At 50.6% G+C, this 15,351-nt stretch overlaps 1 protein-coding gene across 2 annotated transcripts in view; it reads left to right on the top strand.

The window, feature by feature from the left end:
- The window catches only part of TCEA3 (transcription elongation factor A3), a 37,009-nt gene extending 21,658 nt beyond the window's left edge, over positions 1-15,351 (top strand). For both annotated transcript variants that reach the window (XM_059376612.1, XM_059376609.1), the window contains 6 exons: positions 2,201-2,364; positions 2,531-2,592; positions 5,134-5,283; positions 10,654-10,800; positions 12,650-12,721; positions 15,153-15,351. In XM_059376612.1, the coding sequence (XP_059232595.1) occupies positions 2,201-2,364; positions 2,531-2,592; positions 5,134-5,283; positions 10,654-10,800; positions 12,650-12,721; positions 15,153-15,161 (604 nt within the window). In that variant the 3' untranslated portion in view covers positions 15,162-15,351. The remainder of the gene's footprint in view (positions 1-2,200; positions 2,365-2,530; positions 2,593-5,133; positions 5,284-10,653; positions 10,801-12,649; positions 12,722-15,152) is intronic.

Below are 15,351 nucleotides of genomic sequence, written 5' to 3'. Positions count from 1 at the left end.
ACCCGACCCCATTTCCCCCTTCCTCCAGCCCCCACAGCACCATCCTACTTCCTGTCTCTGTGGATGTAATGACTCCAGGTACTTTGTGTGAGTGGATCACACAGTATCTGTCCTTTTGTATCCAGCCCATTTCACCCACCATGTCTTCCGTTCATGGCATCCATGTTGTAGTGTATCTCAGGATTCCGTTCCTTTCTGTGGCTGGATGGTCATCCACTGTATTCCATACCGCATTCCGTGTATCCATTCATCTCTCTCTGGACACACGGGTTGCTTCCACATTTGCTGGGAGCTCTCTGAGAACAGGAACACAGGAAGCCCGTCTGAGCCATCCGCTTAGAGTGACCACTCGTGATTATCAATTTTCTTTTTTTAAAGAAAAAAACCAAAGAGTTTCTTATTACAGAAGTAGATATGCTCTTCAGGGAAGATATAGAAAATCTGGATAAGCAAAGATGAGATTGAAATCTAATATAACTCCACCTCAGAAAGATAATTAATAATTACTCATTATTATGATCAATAATTAATTATATAATTAGTAATAATACTAATTATTGCTCTTAACAAGGTGTTGCTGTTTGAATGTTTCTGTGTTGAAGCCCCCAGCCACAAAGTGACTGCATTGGGAGATAGACCCTTTATGGGAGTAATGAAGACTAAATGAAGTCATGAGGGCAGAGCCCTGATCCGACAGGATTAGTGTCCTTTTGAGAGAAACCTGAGAGTTTGCTCACTCTCTGTGCCCCGGGAGGACCTAGCAAGAAGATGGTTGTGGGATGCCTGGGTGGCTCAGTCAGTTAAGCTGCTGCCTTTGACTCAGGTCACAATCCCAGGGTCCTGGGATCGAGTCCCGAATCGGGCTCCTTGCTCAGTGGAGAGCCTGCTTCTCTCTCTGCCTCTGCCTGCCACTCTGCCTCCTCCCCTGCTTGTGCTCTCTCTCTCTGATAAATAAACAAACAAATAAATAAATAAAATCTTAAAAAAATAAAAGAAGAAGAAGAAGAAGAAGAAGGTAGTTGTCTACAAGCCAGGAAGCAAGCTCCGTCCAGTACCTTGATCTCAGACTTCCCAGTCTCCAGATCTGTGGGAAATATCTATGGTGCAAACCACCCAGTCTTTGGTATGTTGTTATAGCAGCCCACGCTAAGATGCAAAGTTATCCTGCCAGTCATCTGTACATACATGTATATATACTTGTGGGGTTTTAAGCCCAAACCAAAATGAAATCATTCTTTTTTTTTTTTTTAAAGATTTTATTTATTTGTCAGAGAGAAAAAGAGCATAAGCAGGGGGAGCTGCAGGCAGAGGGAGAAGCAGTCTCCCCAGGGAGCCCAATGTAGAACTCAGTCCCAGGAACCCAGAATGAGGAGCCAAAGGCAGAAGCTTAACCAACAGAGTCACCCAGGCGTCCTCAAAACGAGATCCTTCTTAGGCAGTCTCTCTTGGGTGTTAAGAGTAGACTTCGGACTCAGACAGACTCGAGTTCAAGTCTCAGTGGTGTAATTCTGTTTCCTCATCTGCAAATGAGGAGGAGGACAGTATCTACCACCTAGGACCGCTTTGAGGATTTGATTAGAAAATGTTCCTGCAGCACCTGGCACTGGGTAAAAGCCAACTCTCTTCAGTGGTGCTAAAGGCACCCGTCACTAGACTGTCAGCTCCTTGAGGATTGGAGCTTTGCTGACTTTTCTGCTTTACCCCTTGTTCCTAGCACTGGACCTACAGAATAAGGGCCTACTAAGCATTCACTGAACGAGTGAGTAAATGGTCCAGTGAGAAGACAGAGCAGCTAGCACGGTGTCTAACGGATCATAGTGTGGTTTCACGTGGTGGTACAACATTCTGTGACCTGCAGAGCAGAGCGCTTGGTTAAGAGTCTGGGCGCCTGAGTTCAACTGCTTGGGTTTCAGTTCTGGCCTCCACACGTGTGACCGGAGTCAAATTATCGTGATTGCGGCTAGCTCTACGATTCACTTTAAAATGCAACTCTAACGGGGAGGTAAGAAGAGAAGCAGCCTCGAGGGGTTGTCATGAGGATTAAATGAGATGATCCATGTCAAGCCCCTAAAAATAGCACCTACCTCACCGTGTTGTGTGAGGATTAAGCGAGATCACCCATGAAAACGTCCAGAATGGTGCTCAGGGAAAGCTTTATCCACTTAATGTGCAAATGTCTATTACTGTTTGTCATCCTCAGATCAAACAGCAGCAAATCGAAAGCAGAGACCCCCAAAACACCCAGCAGCCCCCTGACCCCCACCTTCGCCCCCTCTGTCTGCCTCCTGGCACCGTGCTATCTCACAGGGGACTCTGTGCGGGACAAGTGTGTGGAGATGCTCTCAGCAGCCTTGAAGGCGGAAGGTGAGAGGGCCGGGGCTGGGGGCGGAGGAGGGCAGGGCTTCTAGGAGGGCAGATGAGATGTGGTCTTTCTCAGGAGTGGCACAGAACACTCCAGTCTCTGGTACGGGCAGGCTCCACTGCCAAGGTCATGTCTGGCTGACGCCTGTGCTTCCTGAATCTCTTACAGACGATTACAAGGACTATGGAGTCAACTGTGACAAGATGGCGTCGGAAATCGAAGATCATATCCTTAAGTTGTGCCAGGGCTGTGGGTGCCCGGTGCTCTGTCCGGTGGCAGAGTCTCCCAAGTGCAAGGGACCTGGGACAGTGAGGGGGAGGGGACGGGCTCTGGGGACAGCCCCCTGTTCTGCCTCTGAACCGGAGTTCTTAATTCTAGCTAACATTTAGTAAGTCTTGCACCCGCCAGCCTCTTTTGCTAAGCTGTTCCTGAGCAGCACCTCCTTCAAGGTTGAGACAATCCCGCAAGGGAGGCCCCTGACTAATCCCATTTTACGAGGGAGGTAAACAGGCTCAGAGAGGTTAAGTCACTCGCCAAAGCTCATGCAGCTAATAGTCGTGGTAGAGTTGGGATTTGAACCCAGGAAGCGTGACTCTAGAAATCGAGAGCTCAGCCGCCACCGTGCTAGACAGGCCATGTCGTCATGTGGCTCGGTTGCAGGGTCAAGTATCAGAACAGACAGGGAAGACAGCATTCCTCATGCTCAGCCTTCTCCCTCTTCTCTCCCCTGAAGATGGATTCTCTGCTGGGTAGCAGGCCCTGTGATGAGCAGCCGACACTTCCTAGTCTGTCCCTTCTCACAGTCTCTATGAGACGGGCTGTTGCTCCCATTTTACAGATCAGGAAACTGAGGCTCAGGAACGACTGGGTGTCACAGCTTGACTGAAAACCTTGGCCTTTGGATTCCATGTCCTGAGTTCTTTCCGTATGACCCATCCTCCTACTCTTTGAAAGGGGGCTATGTAGACAGAGGAGGTGACCCCCCCCAAAGTCGTGTGGGCCCATTGCACCAAAAGATTGTTGTTTGGGGGAAAGAACTCCCTCTTTGCGGTGCCCCACAGCATATGAAAGAGGTGTAGAGGGAGGGGGACAGGATCCCCAGGGGAGAGGGGTTCTGAGAGTGGCAGTGAGGTGTGAGTGACCCTTTTGAACCTCTGGGGCTCCTAGGGAGCTCAGTCGGGTCTATTGGGGAGGTCCCTGCTCCGTCTAGTCTGACCTTCTCCCCTCCTGCCACCTCCTGTGTGAAGCCCACCTGGATATCCTCCCGCATAACTTCCTGGGACCTCCCCTCCGCTGTCCTTTAATTATGAACCAGCACATCTTGGGCTATGGAACTCCGCACCAAATACGTTTTCATCAGTCTCAGTGATTCAGGAACACAGAGCAAAACTCTGAGCTTCATCTTTATTCTCTCCAAGCAATTGTCCCTCCCTCCAAACAGGTCCCCTCAACGTTCAAGCCCAGTTGGAAACAGACGCTGGTGGTCTGGTACCTCATTCCACTCCCCGGCCTGTCTTCCTTCCCTTCCTCCATCAAGCCCTTTATCTCTGTGTTCTTAAAAGGTGGGAGATAAAGGGGAGGATGAGTTCTAGGGGCTTGAAGGCTCTGGGTCCCCAAAAGATCTGTCCTGTTTGGAGAAAGCTCGCAGTAACATGGCAGCCAGAGGGCTGCGCTCCTCAGAAGGGGTCAGTGACCCCCCAGGCCTGGGCTCCATTTTGTCCCGGTCAGGGCCACTTCCTGCCTGGCGAGGGGGAGAGTGGAGAGAGCATGACCGGCTGGCTTCCCACCCTGTCTCTGCCGGGAATTTGCCCTGTGACCTTGAGCATGGCTGCATCCTTTCTAAGCCTCAGCTTCCTTCTATGTTCATGAGAAGTAACTCTGACCAGCAATTCCCAGAGTGGGTTCCGTGGCATGGTAATAGGTATTCCTAGGGGATAGGCGCAGGGGGAGATGGTTCTATGCTCGAATATGTTGGGAACATAATTGAACAAAATGATGTCTTTCTTGCAATACCTCTCTGAGGCTTCAACATGAGGCTCCTCGTCTTCTGTTTTCCTCTGATAGCTGGACGCCTGCCTTCCAGTGGTCCTGCAAAACTGGGGTTGTCTTCATCACCGTTCTCATCTTCATAGCCCCTAAGTGTTGAGCACTCCATGTCCCAGACCCTAGGCTAGTGGATCATGCAGTGCAGCTTGCTAAATCCTTGTTGTAGCCCGATATTTTGTAAATAAGGAAATCTAGGGCACCTGGGTGGCTCAGTTGTTAATCGTCTGCCTTTGGCTCAGGTCACGATCCCAGGGTCCTGGGATCGAGCCCTGCATTGGGCTCCCTGCTTGGCGGGAAAGCCTGCTTCTCTGTCTCCCACTCCCCCTGCTTGTGTTCCCTCTCTCATTGTGTCTCTCTTTGTCAAGTAAATAAATAAAATCTTAATAAATAAATAAGGAAATTGAGGCACAGAGAAGTCATGTGACTCACCAGAGTCAGACAAACCCCCAAGGCCCATCCCTGGGAGCCCTGACACAACAGCACTCGTTAAGGTCTGATCTCACTGGGGAGACCGTTGCCCGTCCCTGATGCATTGTTGACCCCAAATGCCTGAGTGAAATCCCCTCTCCAGGGGTCAGCAGCCACTTAGGTGCCCAACCCCTGTACAAGTCCAAGGAAAGGAACAGAAGGTCCTGCGGTTCTTTGGGCTTTGGGGAGTGGCTCCCCATCCTTCTGTGCCCCTCCATGAGTGGCTCACTGGTCCTTGACATATCTGGTCACATATCTACCAGGAGCTCAAGAGCACAGACATGAAGTACCGGAACCGGGTACGCAGCCGGATCAGCAACCTCAAGGACCCCAGGAACCCCAGCCTGAGGAGGAACGTGCTCAGCGGGGCCATCTCTGCTGGGCTCATTGCCAAGATGACGGCGGAGGTGAGAGTGGGGCTAGGACCCCTGTCTGGCGGGGTGGGAGGCCAGGACCCTCCAGCTTTGCCCACCTCTGTGCCTTGTGACGGTGATGAGCTGGGGGCTTTTTCAGCCAGACCCTCTCCAACTTCCCATCCCTCCAGGCTTCAGGACCATCAGGATAGTGAACACAGTTACTATGACTTAAGCACGGTGCTAAGTGCCTTAGGCTCATTGTCCAGTTGTATCTTCACAGCATCTGAGGTCAAAGTGCTTAGTATCCCCATTTTACAGGCGAGGTTACTGAGGCTCGGAAGGGTTCACTAGTTTGCCTGCACACCCAGCTAGAAGACGTCAAAACCAGGGGTGCGTTTGGCTCAGTCCGTGGGGTGTGTGACTCTTCATTTCAAGGGTTCTTCTGAGTGCAAGCCCCACGTTGGGTGTAGAGATCACTTTTAAAAAATCTAAATCTTAAAAAAAAAAAAAAATGTTGAAGCTGCGAGGCAAGCTCTTGGGCCCTACAACATCCACTCTTCACTGCTTGGTCATCTGCCTCCCTCTTCTGCCTTGGGTAATCCTGGGCCCAAGCAGAGGAGCAGTCCCTGTCTCTGTGGAACATAGTCCCTGCTGGGGAGACAGACATATTTGCAACTGCGTTCAATTCAGAGGTGGCGAGTGCCACGATAGAGCCACCCCGGGAACTTAGAGCAGGGAAGGATTGACCCAGCTTGAAGGGGTCAGTAAGGGAAGGAAAAGGGAACACCCTGTCCGAGGAAATAAGTGCAGTGGTTGCAAGCTTCAGAACTGTGCCTAACTGCATGGGTTTGAATTCTGCCCTCTCACTTAGCTGTGTGCTCTTGGACAACGGACTTAACCTCTCCGGGCCTCAGTTTTCTCATCTGTAAAACAGGGAGAATAATAATAACTAATATAGGACACCTGGGTGGCTCTGTGGGTTAAGCGTCTGACTCTTGGTCTCAGTTCAGGTCTCAGTCTCAGGGTTGACTTCAAGCCCTTACTTAAAAAAAAAAAAAAAAATAGGGGCGCCTGGGTGGCTCAGTGGGTTAAAGCCTCTGCCTTTGGCTCAGGTCATGATCCCAGGGTCCTGGGATCGAGCCCCTCATTGGGCTCTCTGCTCAGCAGGGAGCCTGCTTCCTCTTCTCTCTCTGCCTGCTTCTCTGCCTATTTGTGATCTCTGTTTGTCAAATAAATAAATAAAATCTTTTTAAAAATAATAATAATAATAATAATAATAGCTATCTCATGAAAGATTGAATGAGTTAATACATATGAGTGTTGAGGTTAATATAATAATAGGTAAAGCCCTCCCCAGAATTCTTATATGATAGACTCAATTACTGACCATTTCATGTAACCCCAAACACCATGCTGCAGAAGAGGAAATCTTTATCTCCATTTTATAGATGAGGAAAACTGAAGCCTCACACAACTGATAAGTGATGGGTGAGGATTCGAACCCAGATCGAATTTCAGAACCCACATCTTGGAAACACCTTTTGAATACACCCTCAGGTCTGAGTGGCCTTTGATTGCCTGGGCTGATCCAGAGGATTCCGGGCAAGCTCTGCCAAGTCAGAGAGGCCCAGACAAGGGGAGGGGCAGTGCATTGGGATCCTGGAGTCTGGCTCTGCCTCAGGACATCTGGGAACCCTGATGCTGTTGGCAAGGGTGTGCCTGTGTGTGTTTGTGGCATGTGTGGTGGGTGTATGTCATGTGTAGTGTGTGTGGTGTGTGGAATGTGTGGAATGCACTTGGTATTTATTGTGCGTGTGTGTGCATGCGCGCGTGTTGGTGGGGGAACCATGTAGTGGTTGTATATTAATTTCTCTCTTCACTGCTTTCCTCAAATACCCAAAACAAGAGCAAGCCCTGGTTTTAGCTTCAAATGGGGGAACTTGGCACAGGTGGACCAGGGTTCTCTTTTGGCTTAATTCAGAATAGCTGGTATTGAGTACCTGGGGGGGCTCAGTGGATTAAGCACCTGCCTTCCGCTCAGGTTGTGATCTCAGGGTCCCGGAATCGAGCCCTACTTCTGTGCGTGTGCCTTGTAGGAATGCTACCAAGACACTCTTCCAGGCAATCCAAGGCATGGGGAGACCAGGACCAGGAGAACCAAGAGCAAGGTATAGACACAGGTTCGAGCCAAACCCAGCAAGTTCCCATAAGCTAGAGGTCAGAATAGAGCTGAGTGTCTACATTAAGACAAAGACAGGCCCCAGACATCCCAGCAAAGTAACTGGCCAAGCCCGACATGAGGGCTCCACATGAGGACTGTTCACTAGGACAGAGCAAGAGAATCAGATGGTTGGTTGACCCATGGCCAAGAAGAGTCTGACTAGACCCAGAGGAGCGAGCCAAGAACCTAGCAAGCCCTCCATGGGGCCAGGCACCAAGGACCCTACCCTCTGCCCACCGTCCAGGCATCAAATGAGAGGAGATCTTCATCCCGGGTCCTCTTTGGTCCCAGGCAGGAAGCTTCTGTAAGAAATATAAGACCAGGGGCGCCTGGGTGGCTCAGTCGGTTAAGTGTCTGCCTTCAGCTCAGGTCATGATCCCGGGGTCTTGGGATCAACCCCCAGGTCTCGCTCCCTGCTCAGCAGGGAGTCTCCTTCTCCATCTCCCTCTGTGCTCTTTTGCTCTCTCTCTCTCGCTCGCTCTCAAATAATTACGATCTTTAAAAAATTTTTTTTAATTTTTTTTATTTTTTATTTATTTGAGAGAGAGAGTGAGAGAGAGCATGAGAGGGGAGAAGGTCAGAGGGAGAAGCAGACTCCCCATGGAGCTGGGAGCCCGATGTGGGACTCGATCCCGGGATTCCGGGATCATGACCTGAGCCGAAGGCAGTCGCTCAACCAACTGAGCCACCCAGGCGCCCCGGATCTTTTAAAAATTTTTTAAAAAAAGAAATATAAGACCATTTTTGATCTAGTAAGAACAGTAACAGCTTGGGGCTGGACACCTGCTATGTTCTGGCTCAGGAGACAGGAGCGTCCACCAGGGAGAGCCTGGGAGAGCGGATGCCCTTGTACGTGGGTGTGCCTCTCTGTGTCCCACGTCTCTCTCGTTCCTCCCTCAGTCTTCCTTCCCTCTTCTCTTCTCTACGCAGAAACATCCCAGAATGGAGTCGATTCTGAGATGTTCTTTAGGGCCATTGAGTGGCTATACCCTTGGCCCCGTGAGGAAGGAGGTTCTGTCTGTGCGCTGCTAGCCCGGGATGGAGACCCATGCCTGGCAGGCCATAGCCACGCAGCTCCTACTCATGGGGTTCCCCTTTGGGGTTCCTGCTGTCAAGATGCGTACACAGAGGACCAGTGTCCTCTCCCGCTCTATCCCCGCCCTCATGCACCACCTTATTACAGTACTAAACCACCATGCTGTGTTTACTCCATGTGTCTTTGTCGCAGCGGCCGCCTCCGTAAGGCAGCACGGAGACAGGTACATGGATTGGTGAGTGCATGTTTTTCTGTTCTGTTTCGTAGCTGGTACACAAGACCCCCTTTCCACCATCTGACTGCTCACCACATTTCCCAGCTTGAACACACCCACACACACCCTTCCCACTGTGTGTTATTCTCAGCTGTTCTTTTGTGTCTACTCTTCTTTCTCTAGAACTGCTGTTTCCCTCGGGAATTCCTGCTTATCTTTCAAGACTAGTTAAGGTGTCAGTTTCTTCAATGAGACTCCCTGCCCCGGAGCAGTTAGCCACCCTACTCTGGGCTTCCCCCTGTGCTGTGTGTACCTCCGCCTTAAGTACCTGTTCTGCTATCTCGCAATCCTGGTTATATACCTGGCGACTCTACCAGATTAGCATTACCTGGGGGCAGGTGGCCCATCTGCATATCTGAATCCTTAGGGCTCAGAAGCAGCGGTTGGGCAGTTCAGAGGTCAGGGCCTGCCAGCCAGCTCAAGAGAGGTGGTCCTGTGTGGCTATTCCTAGCTCTGTGCTCAATTACCCCACATGAGTAGCTTGAAATTGGCCATGGAAGGAGCATTTACACTATGGAAATTAGCGATCGCGACAAATCAGGCTCCCGTGAGCCCGAGGCCGGTTCACCAGCTTGTAAATGCAGTCAAAGGCTTTCAGTAAATTGACATCTAGTACGCTTAGAATGAATGAATGCCTTAGGTTCTGGATTTCCCCCCAAATGAAGGTTAGCTGGGTTTTTCTTTTTTTAAGATTCTATTTATTTATTTGACAGACAGAGATTACAAGCAGGCAGAGAGAGAGGAGGAAGCAAGGTCCCCGCTGAGCAGAGAGCCCGATGCGGGGCCCCTTCCCAGGACCCTGAGATCAGGGTCCTGATCTGAAGGCAGAGGTTTTAACCTGAGCCGAAGGCAGAGGTTTTAACCCACTGAGCCACCCAGGCACCCCAGTTAGCTGCTTTTTGCTTACATGGCCCCAGGTTGACTTTTCTGTACACCCTTCCCCACAGTTAGGACCTAGTCCTTGAACTGAATATGGTTGGACTTCTACATTGGCAAGGACCAGAATAGCGTAAGGGCACTAGTAAAATTCCCCAGGTCTGCCCTTAGGATTTTGCATTCAGAGGTCTCTACATTTCATCAGGGAGCCCAAGTGGTGACAAAGCAGCGATCAGCACACTGCAGTTTCCAACCTTTGTGCCAAAACCGTTTTTCCACGGTTTAAGGAGTCGGGAATAGAGAGCGACAATGGAAAAGTTTAGCCCACACCAGGTTCTCATTTGAACACTAGCCCCGGCCATCCTCCCTTCCCCAAACAACCTCAGCGGACGGGAGATGGGAGACTGTTCTGTAGGAGCTTGAAGAGAAGGATGTTCTGTGACGCAGGGAAGCAGTTAGCTGTGTGAACCCAGGAGCTTCGGGTCCTATGCAGGTCAGGGCAACTGCAGCACGTCAAGGTTCCCAGCAGGCAGAATGGACTAGGCCATGACTGCAGATTGGGTAGGCCCTGGGTCAAGTCTAGACCAGAAGGATAAGGGGAACAGCACAGATCAGGGGGTCACAATCCAGGCAATTCAAGCAGGAGGGCTCAGGTGGCTACCTAAGGCCCCAGCAGGGGGTGTGAGCACCAGATCTGAGGAAATGTACACAAGCTATTGACCCTGGGGCGGAAGCTGTTTGCCTTCTGCTCTCCCACACACACCCTCCTGCTCTGGGCCCAGTCGGAGCCTACAGGTTTGCCTTCCCACCCAAAGCAGGATGTAGACTCTCTGGGTACAGCCTTTTCCAAGCAGGGGCGAGGCCAGGAGTCCAGGCCTCCCTCCAGCTCCTTGATCTCAATCCAGCATGTTCCCTTCTCTTCTGGTCAAGCTCTCTAGAAACCCGGTGGGGCGGGGTGGGGGACAGGGTCCCTGGGACTCTGTAGCCCTGAAGGGCAGACTCCTTTCTCTCTAGGAAATGGCCAGCGATGAGCTGAGGGAGTTGAGGAACGCCATGACCCAGGAGGCTATCCGTGAGCACCAGATGGCCAAGACGGGCGGTACCACCACTGACCTTTTCCAGTGCAGCAAATGCAAGAAGAAGAATTGTACCTACAACCAGGTGTGGGACGGGGGCTGTGGGGCCGCCGAGGTGGAAGGCAGCTTCAGGAGGAGTGGGGGGAGAAAGGACTAAAACTCCGGGCTGCAGAGACAAGGCCAAGTCTTGCTGTTCCCGTGGCTTCTAGAAAATGTTCTCCTGCATGTAGAATCACCCAGACTGGGGTCTATGAGGCCTGGCCAGCAAGCTCTGGCCCGCCTTGAAGCAAGACTAGGAGGAACCAGACTTATCAGGCACGGGTTTCTGTAGAGTCACAGATGGTTGGAAAGAAACTTAGCAACAGAAAACTTGGTTCCCTCATTTCCTGCATAGGGAAACTGAGGTCCAGACAGGGTCAAACTTTGCAACTTTGTCCAAGGTGGCCAAGACAGTCCTAAATGGCAGAGATAATAACAAACCCAGATCGAGACTTCTGCCTGCCTGAAATATAGCCAACATGGCTCACTGAGTTGAAGGCATGTAGCAAGTCCTAAGGCTGAAGACCACTGTCCTGGCATTGGGGGGGGGGGGCGTCGCAGAAGGCTATGGAGACCCCCTCCTCTGAAGGACTTAAAACCCAAGAACCACCTTCTGTTTCTGGGTTGTCCATATTATGGGCTTGGGGCACCACTCTTCTTGGATTCTAATTTGTACGTAGTCATTCTAGAACTCTATTCATTCTACCATCTGCTGGGCAAGCAAAACTTACCAAGAGCAGCTTGCCCTCGGTGTGCCCTTGTGGCCACTGCAGAAATACAGCCGGCCTTGCCATTCTGGAAGAGTCTCTCAAAGCATTCCCATCCAGGAATTCAGAGATGTTTGTGCAAGCCTCCTGCTTTCTTCCAAGCCCATTTCCATGTGGAGTGATGTGTTTCCTGTGCGTTGCCTCCCACCAGAAGTAAACCACCCATTAGCCAAGTTTGCTCTGCACAGAGAAACCCCAGTGTTATCGTCGCTCCAGTGTTACTGCTCTGCAGTAAGGCGGCTGGGCTGAGCTGTGCTCTCCTGGCCCGCCCCAGGGGTCACTCAGGAGCCTGCGACTACCGTCCCCCACCCCCACAGACTCCCAGCTGACATTACAGCAGAGCCCAGTGTCAGCAAAGTAACACTTCATGTGCGCCCAGGGTTGGCTATAGACAATCAGAACAGTAATTGTTCAGTCTGTAAGTGCAAGGGGTTTGCTGGGGGAAGCCCGATTCCTGCATATTCCTGGTTTGGTCAAGGGCGTGAGAAACTGGGAAACAGGACATAAAGTGTCCCAGGGGTCCGCTGACCTTCAACTTACTTTTCCTCTCTGGGCCTCAAGTCTTGCACCTCTGACATCATAAGGGACGGGGTGGGGCGGGGGGAGGGCACCCGGGTGGCTCATTGGGAAGCATCCCTGCTCGATCTCGCTCAGATCTTGATCTCTGGGCCGAGAGTTTGAGCCCCGCACTGGGAACTGGGTGTAGAGCCCACTTAAAAAAACAAATAAAGGAATGAACTAGATGATCTTTAAGGGCGCTTCTAGCTCCCTAAAGTTCTGATCAGTGAGGCACAGCCAACGAACGGGGTATTTTCAGAGGCGAGTCAGGAAATAACTCCTGTGGGAGATGAGCCTTGAGGCGAGAGAAGAGTGATTCGATCTGAAGGATAAAGGACAAAAGCGAAAGGGCAGAGGGCTGGTTGAGCCAGTGGGGCACTGGAGGTGAGCTGATGGGCCTGAGGAGGGGAGGGGTACCCTGGGGAGCTCTCAGTGATGAGAGGGGCGGGAATAACAGTGCCGAGCTCTGGGATTTGGACCTACTGCTGCAGACAGTGGGAGCCATGGCAGGTCTTAGAGCATGGGGGTGAATTCTGGAGTGGTCCAGCTCTCGCTTTTTCTCTCTCTCAGGTGCAGACACGCAGTGCTGATGAGCCCATGACTACTTTTGTCTTATGCAATGAATGTGGCAATCGCTGGAAGGTCTGTATGTCTGTCACTTTCTCCCTTCCCTGTCATCCACAGCTGCTGCCCCACATAAGGAGTCCTATACCCACAGCCAGGAAGGGGGTGTGCAGCCTGTGCAGGGTGGGCCTGCAGAGCGGGAGACAGTGGCAGGTGGTAGTCGGTGCGTGTACATATTTTTGTTTCGGAAGGCATCCAGCGTGGGTGGGAGCCGCAGCCCACCTTTTTTTTTTTTTTTTTAAGATTTGATTTTATTTAATTGAGATAGAGCATGAGAGGGGAGAATGTCAGAGGGAGAAGCAGACTCCCCATGGAGCTGGGAACCCAATGCGGGACTCAATCCCAGGACTCCAGGATCATGACCTGAGCCGAAGGCAGTTGCTCAACCAACTGAGCCACCCAGGCGCCCTGCAGCCCACATTTTATCACAGGCTGGGCAAGTCTGTCCTTTGAGCACAGGTGCAGTCAGCCTCGTGAGATCCACAGAGGGGAGGAAAAGCACTCTGTCTTCGGACCGTACCTCTTTGCAGAGTGCTTTCACAGATGGGATTTCCTTTGAACCCTGCCACAGCCAGGGGTGAGAGGAAGGCTGAGCCCCGTCAGGGGGCCTTGCCGCCAAATACCTCCCAGGTCACCTCCTTGCATAAGGCAGCTCTGGGAGAGCCCTACGTCACCCAAGACTGTAATCTGTGCTGTCCCAGCCCCTGCAAAGGTAGAGGTTTTGTTTTCAGGCATGGGAGCCAAACAAAGACTCCTCTCAGAGTGCTCCTTCCTGCCACGTCGTCTTCTGAAAACACTCAGTGTGATCATGTGACTAATGTCAGTTTCCAGTACCATCTGACTCGCACGTGCGTGGTGCGGTGTCTGGGCCTCCAGGCAGCTGGCAGGGGCTCCAGAAGTCCCGAGGTATTTAGTAAGGAGCCCAAGACTGGCTGGGAGTTGGGAGCCCTGGTCGTATGTCCCACTCTGCCCTACTTGCTGTGTGGCCCTGAGCATGTCACTCACCCCCCTGAGTGAAAGGGTGATGGTAATGCCTTCTCCCGTGGTGGAGGTGAAGATTATTGCATATGCACACACACAGTTCGCGAACGATTATGAGAAATGTTCCTTACAATATTACTCTCACTTTCAGGCCAGGAAATTGAGCTCCTGAAAAACACTTGGAGAGCCCAAAGCCACACAGTTCAGAGCACTGAAAGACAATACTCCAAATTCCTGATTGATTGAGTTTTCAACCTTACTAAGGGCCTTGATAGCCCTGGGGCCTCGTTAGACTTGCCATATTTTTTAAGGTAAAAGTCAGATGATTGTGTACTTTTCCTTTATTCACTTATTGAGCGCTTAGGGATGGGACCAGCTTTGTGGCCTCGTGGTTTAGAGCATGGGTTTTGGCATCAGGTTCGGATTCTAGCTTTATCAACTTACAAAGTGACTTTGCTAAGTGATCTGAACTCTCCAGACCTGAATTCCCTCATCTATAAAAAGGGAGTATTAATATCTAGTCTACAGAGCTGTTTTGAGGAATTAGAGAAGGTAATATAAACAAAGCATTAACAACTTTATTATTTACAGTTGATAGGTCGTATGGTATCTTTGTCAAATTGAAAAAAGGTCTCGCTGCCTCCAAGTAGACATAGCCTTGCACCAGCTAGGCAAACGGAGCAGGAGCTAAGTTTCAGCCCCAACTTGCATTAGGGCCAGGCTCTCTTGTGCAGTGCACAACCTGTACAACCATACCACAAAAAAGCCCTGAGCATATATGGACTGGCACATAGAAACCACCATTCTTATTATTATGATTTTGTTACCTACCAGTATTATGGGAATTTGAGCAAGTCACTTAACTTGTCTGAATTGCTTCTTTATCTTTGAAAATTGGAGAGATACAGAGTGCCTACCTCATAGGGTTGACCATGAGGATGTAGTATGGCTCAGCTCAGAATAAGGGCTCAAAAAATAGTAGCTCTTGGGATTATTACTGTTGGGAAAAGGACATTCTGCATGCTCCAAATCCAGCTCCTTTCCCTTCATGCCTGCTAGTTGGAGCAACAGGGCCCATTAGAGATGGCAGCTACGTGACTCCTGACACCATTGTCACATGGTGTCCATTGCCATGTGGGAGGCCTAGAGTCTAGCCAACTGATTAGTAATAATCACAGTGATGTTTTTGACCACGCATTAAAAGCCCACTACATGCCCGGCATCAAATTTCCTATTATTTATTACCTTTTAGCCTCTCGCATTGGCCAGGGTTATGATCCCATTTTCCACTTGAGTGATTGGTTCAAGGCCACACAGCTAATGAGGGCAGAGCTGGAATTTGGACTCTGGTTTCTGTGGCTCCAGATATTACGTTCTATTTCATGTCTCCCCTCCTCACACACACCCCTTGCTTCCTTGGGTGACATAGGGAGAGCCCTAAAATTGTATTGCCTTTTTGGTTTTGTAGTTCTGCTGATAGAACCGCCAGCCAGGATCTCGGTGAACAAGGTGAGGAAGAACAAAGAGAAAGCACTAAACCACTGTAGCTGGAGAAAAAGTAAAAATTAAGATGAAGAAAAATGCTGAACTCTGACTGGGCTCTTAGGAATCAGAGGGAGAATTCTTTTGTAAACTAATAATCTGTTATTAAAATTGATCCACGAATA

This window comes from Mustela nigripes, chromosome 14, assembly GCF_022355385.1.
Source record: "Mustela nigripes isolate SB6536 chromosome 14, MUSNIG.SB6536, whole genome shotgun sequence".
NCBI classification, from domain to species: Eukaryota; Metazoa; Chordata; class Mammalia; order Carnivora; family Mustelidae; genus Mustela; species Mustela nigripes.
Note: the sequence above shows the minus strand (reverse complement) of the source record. Positions and strands in the feature narration are given on the sequence as shown.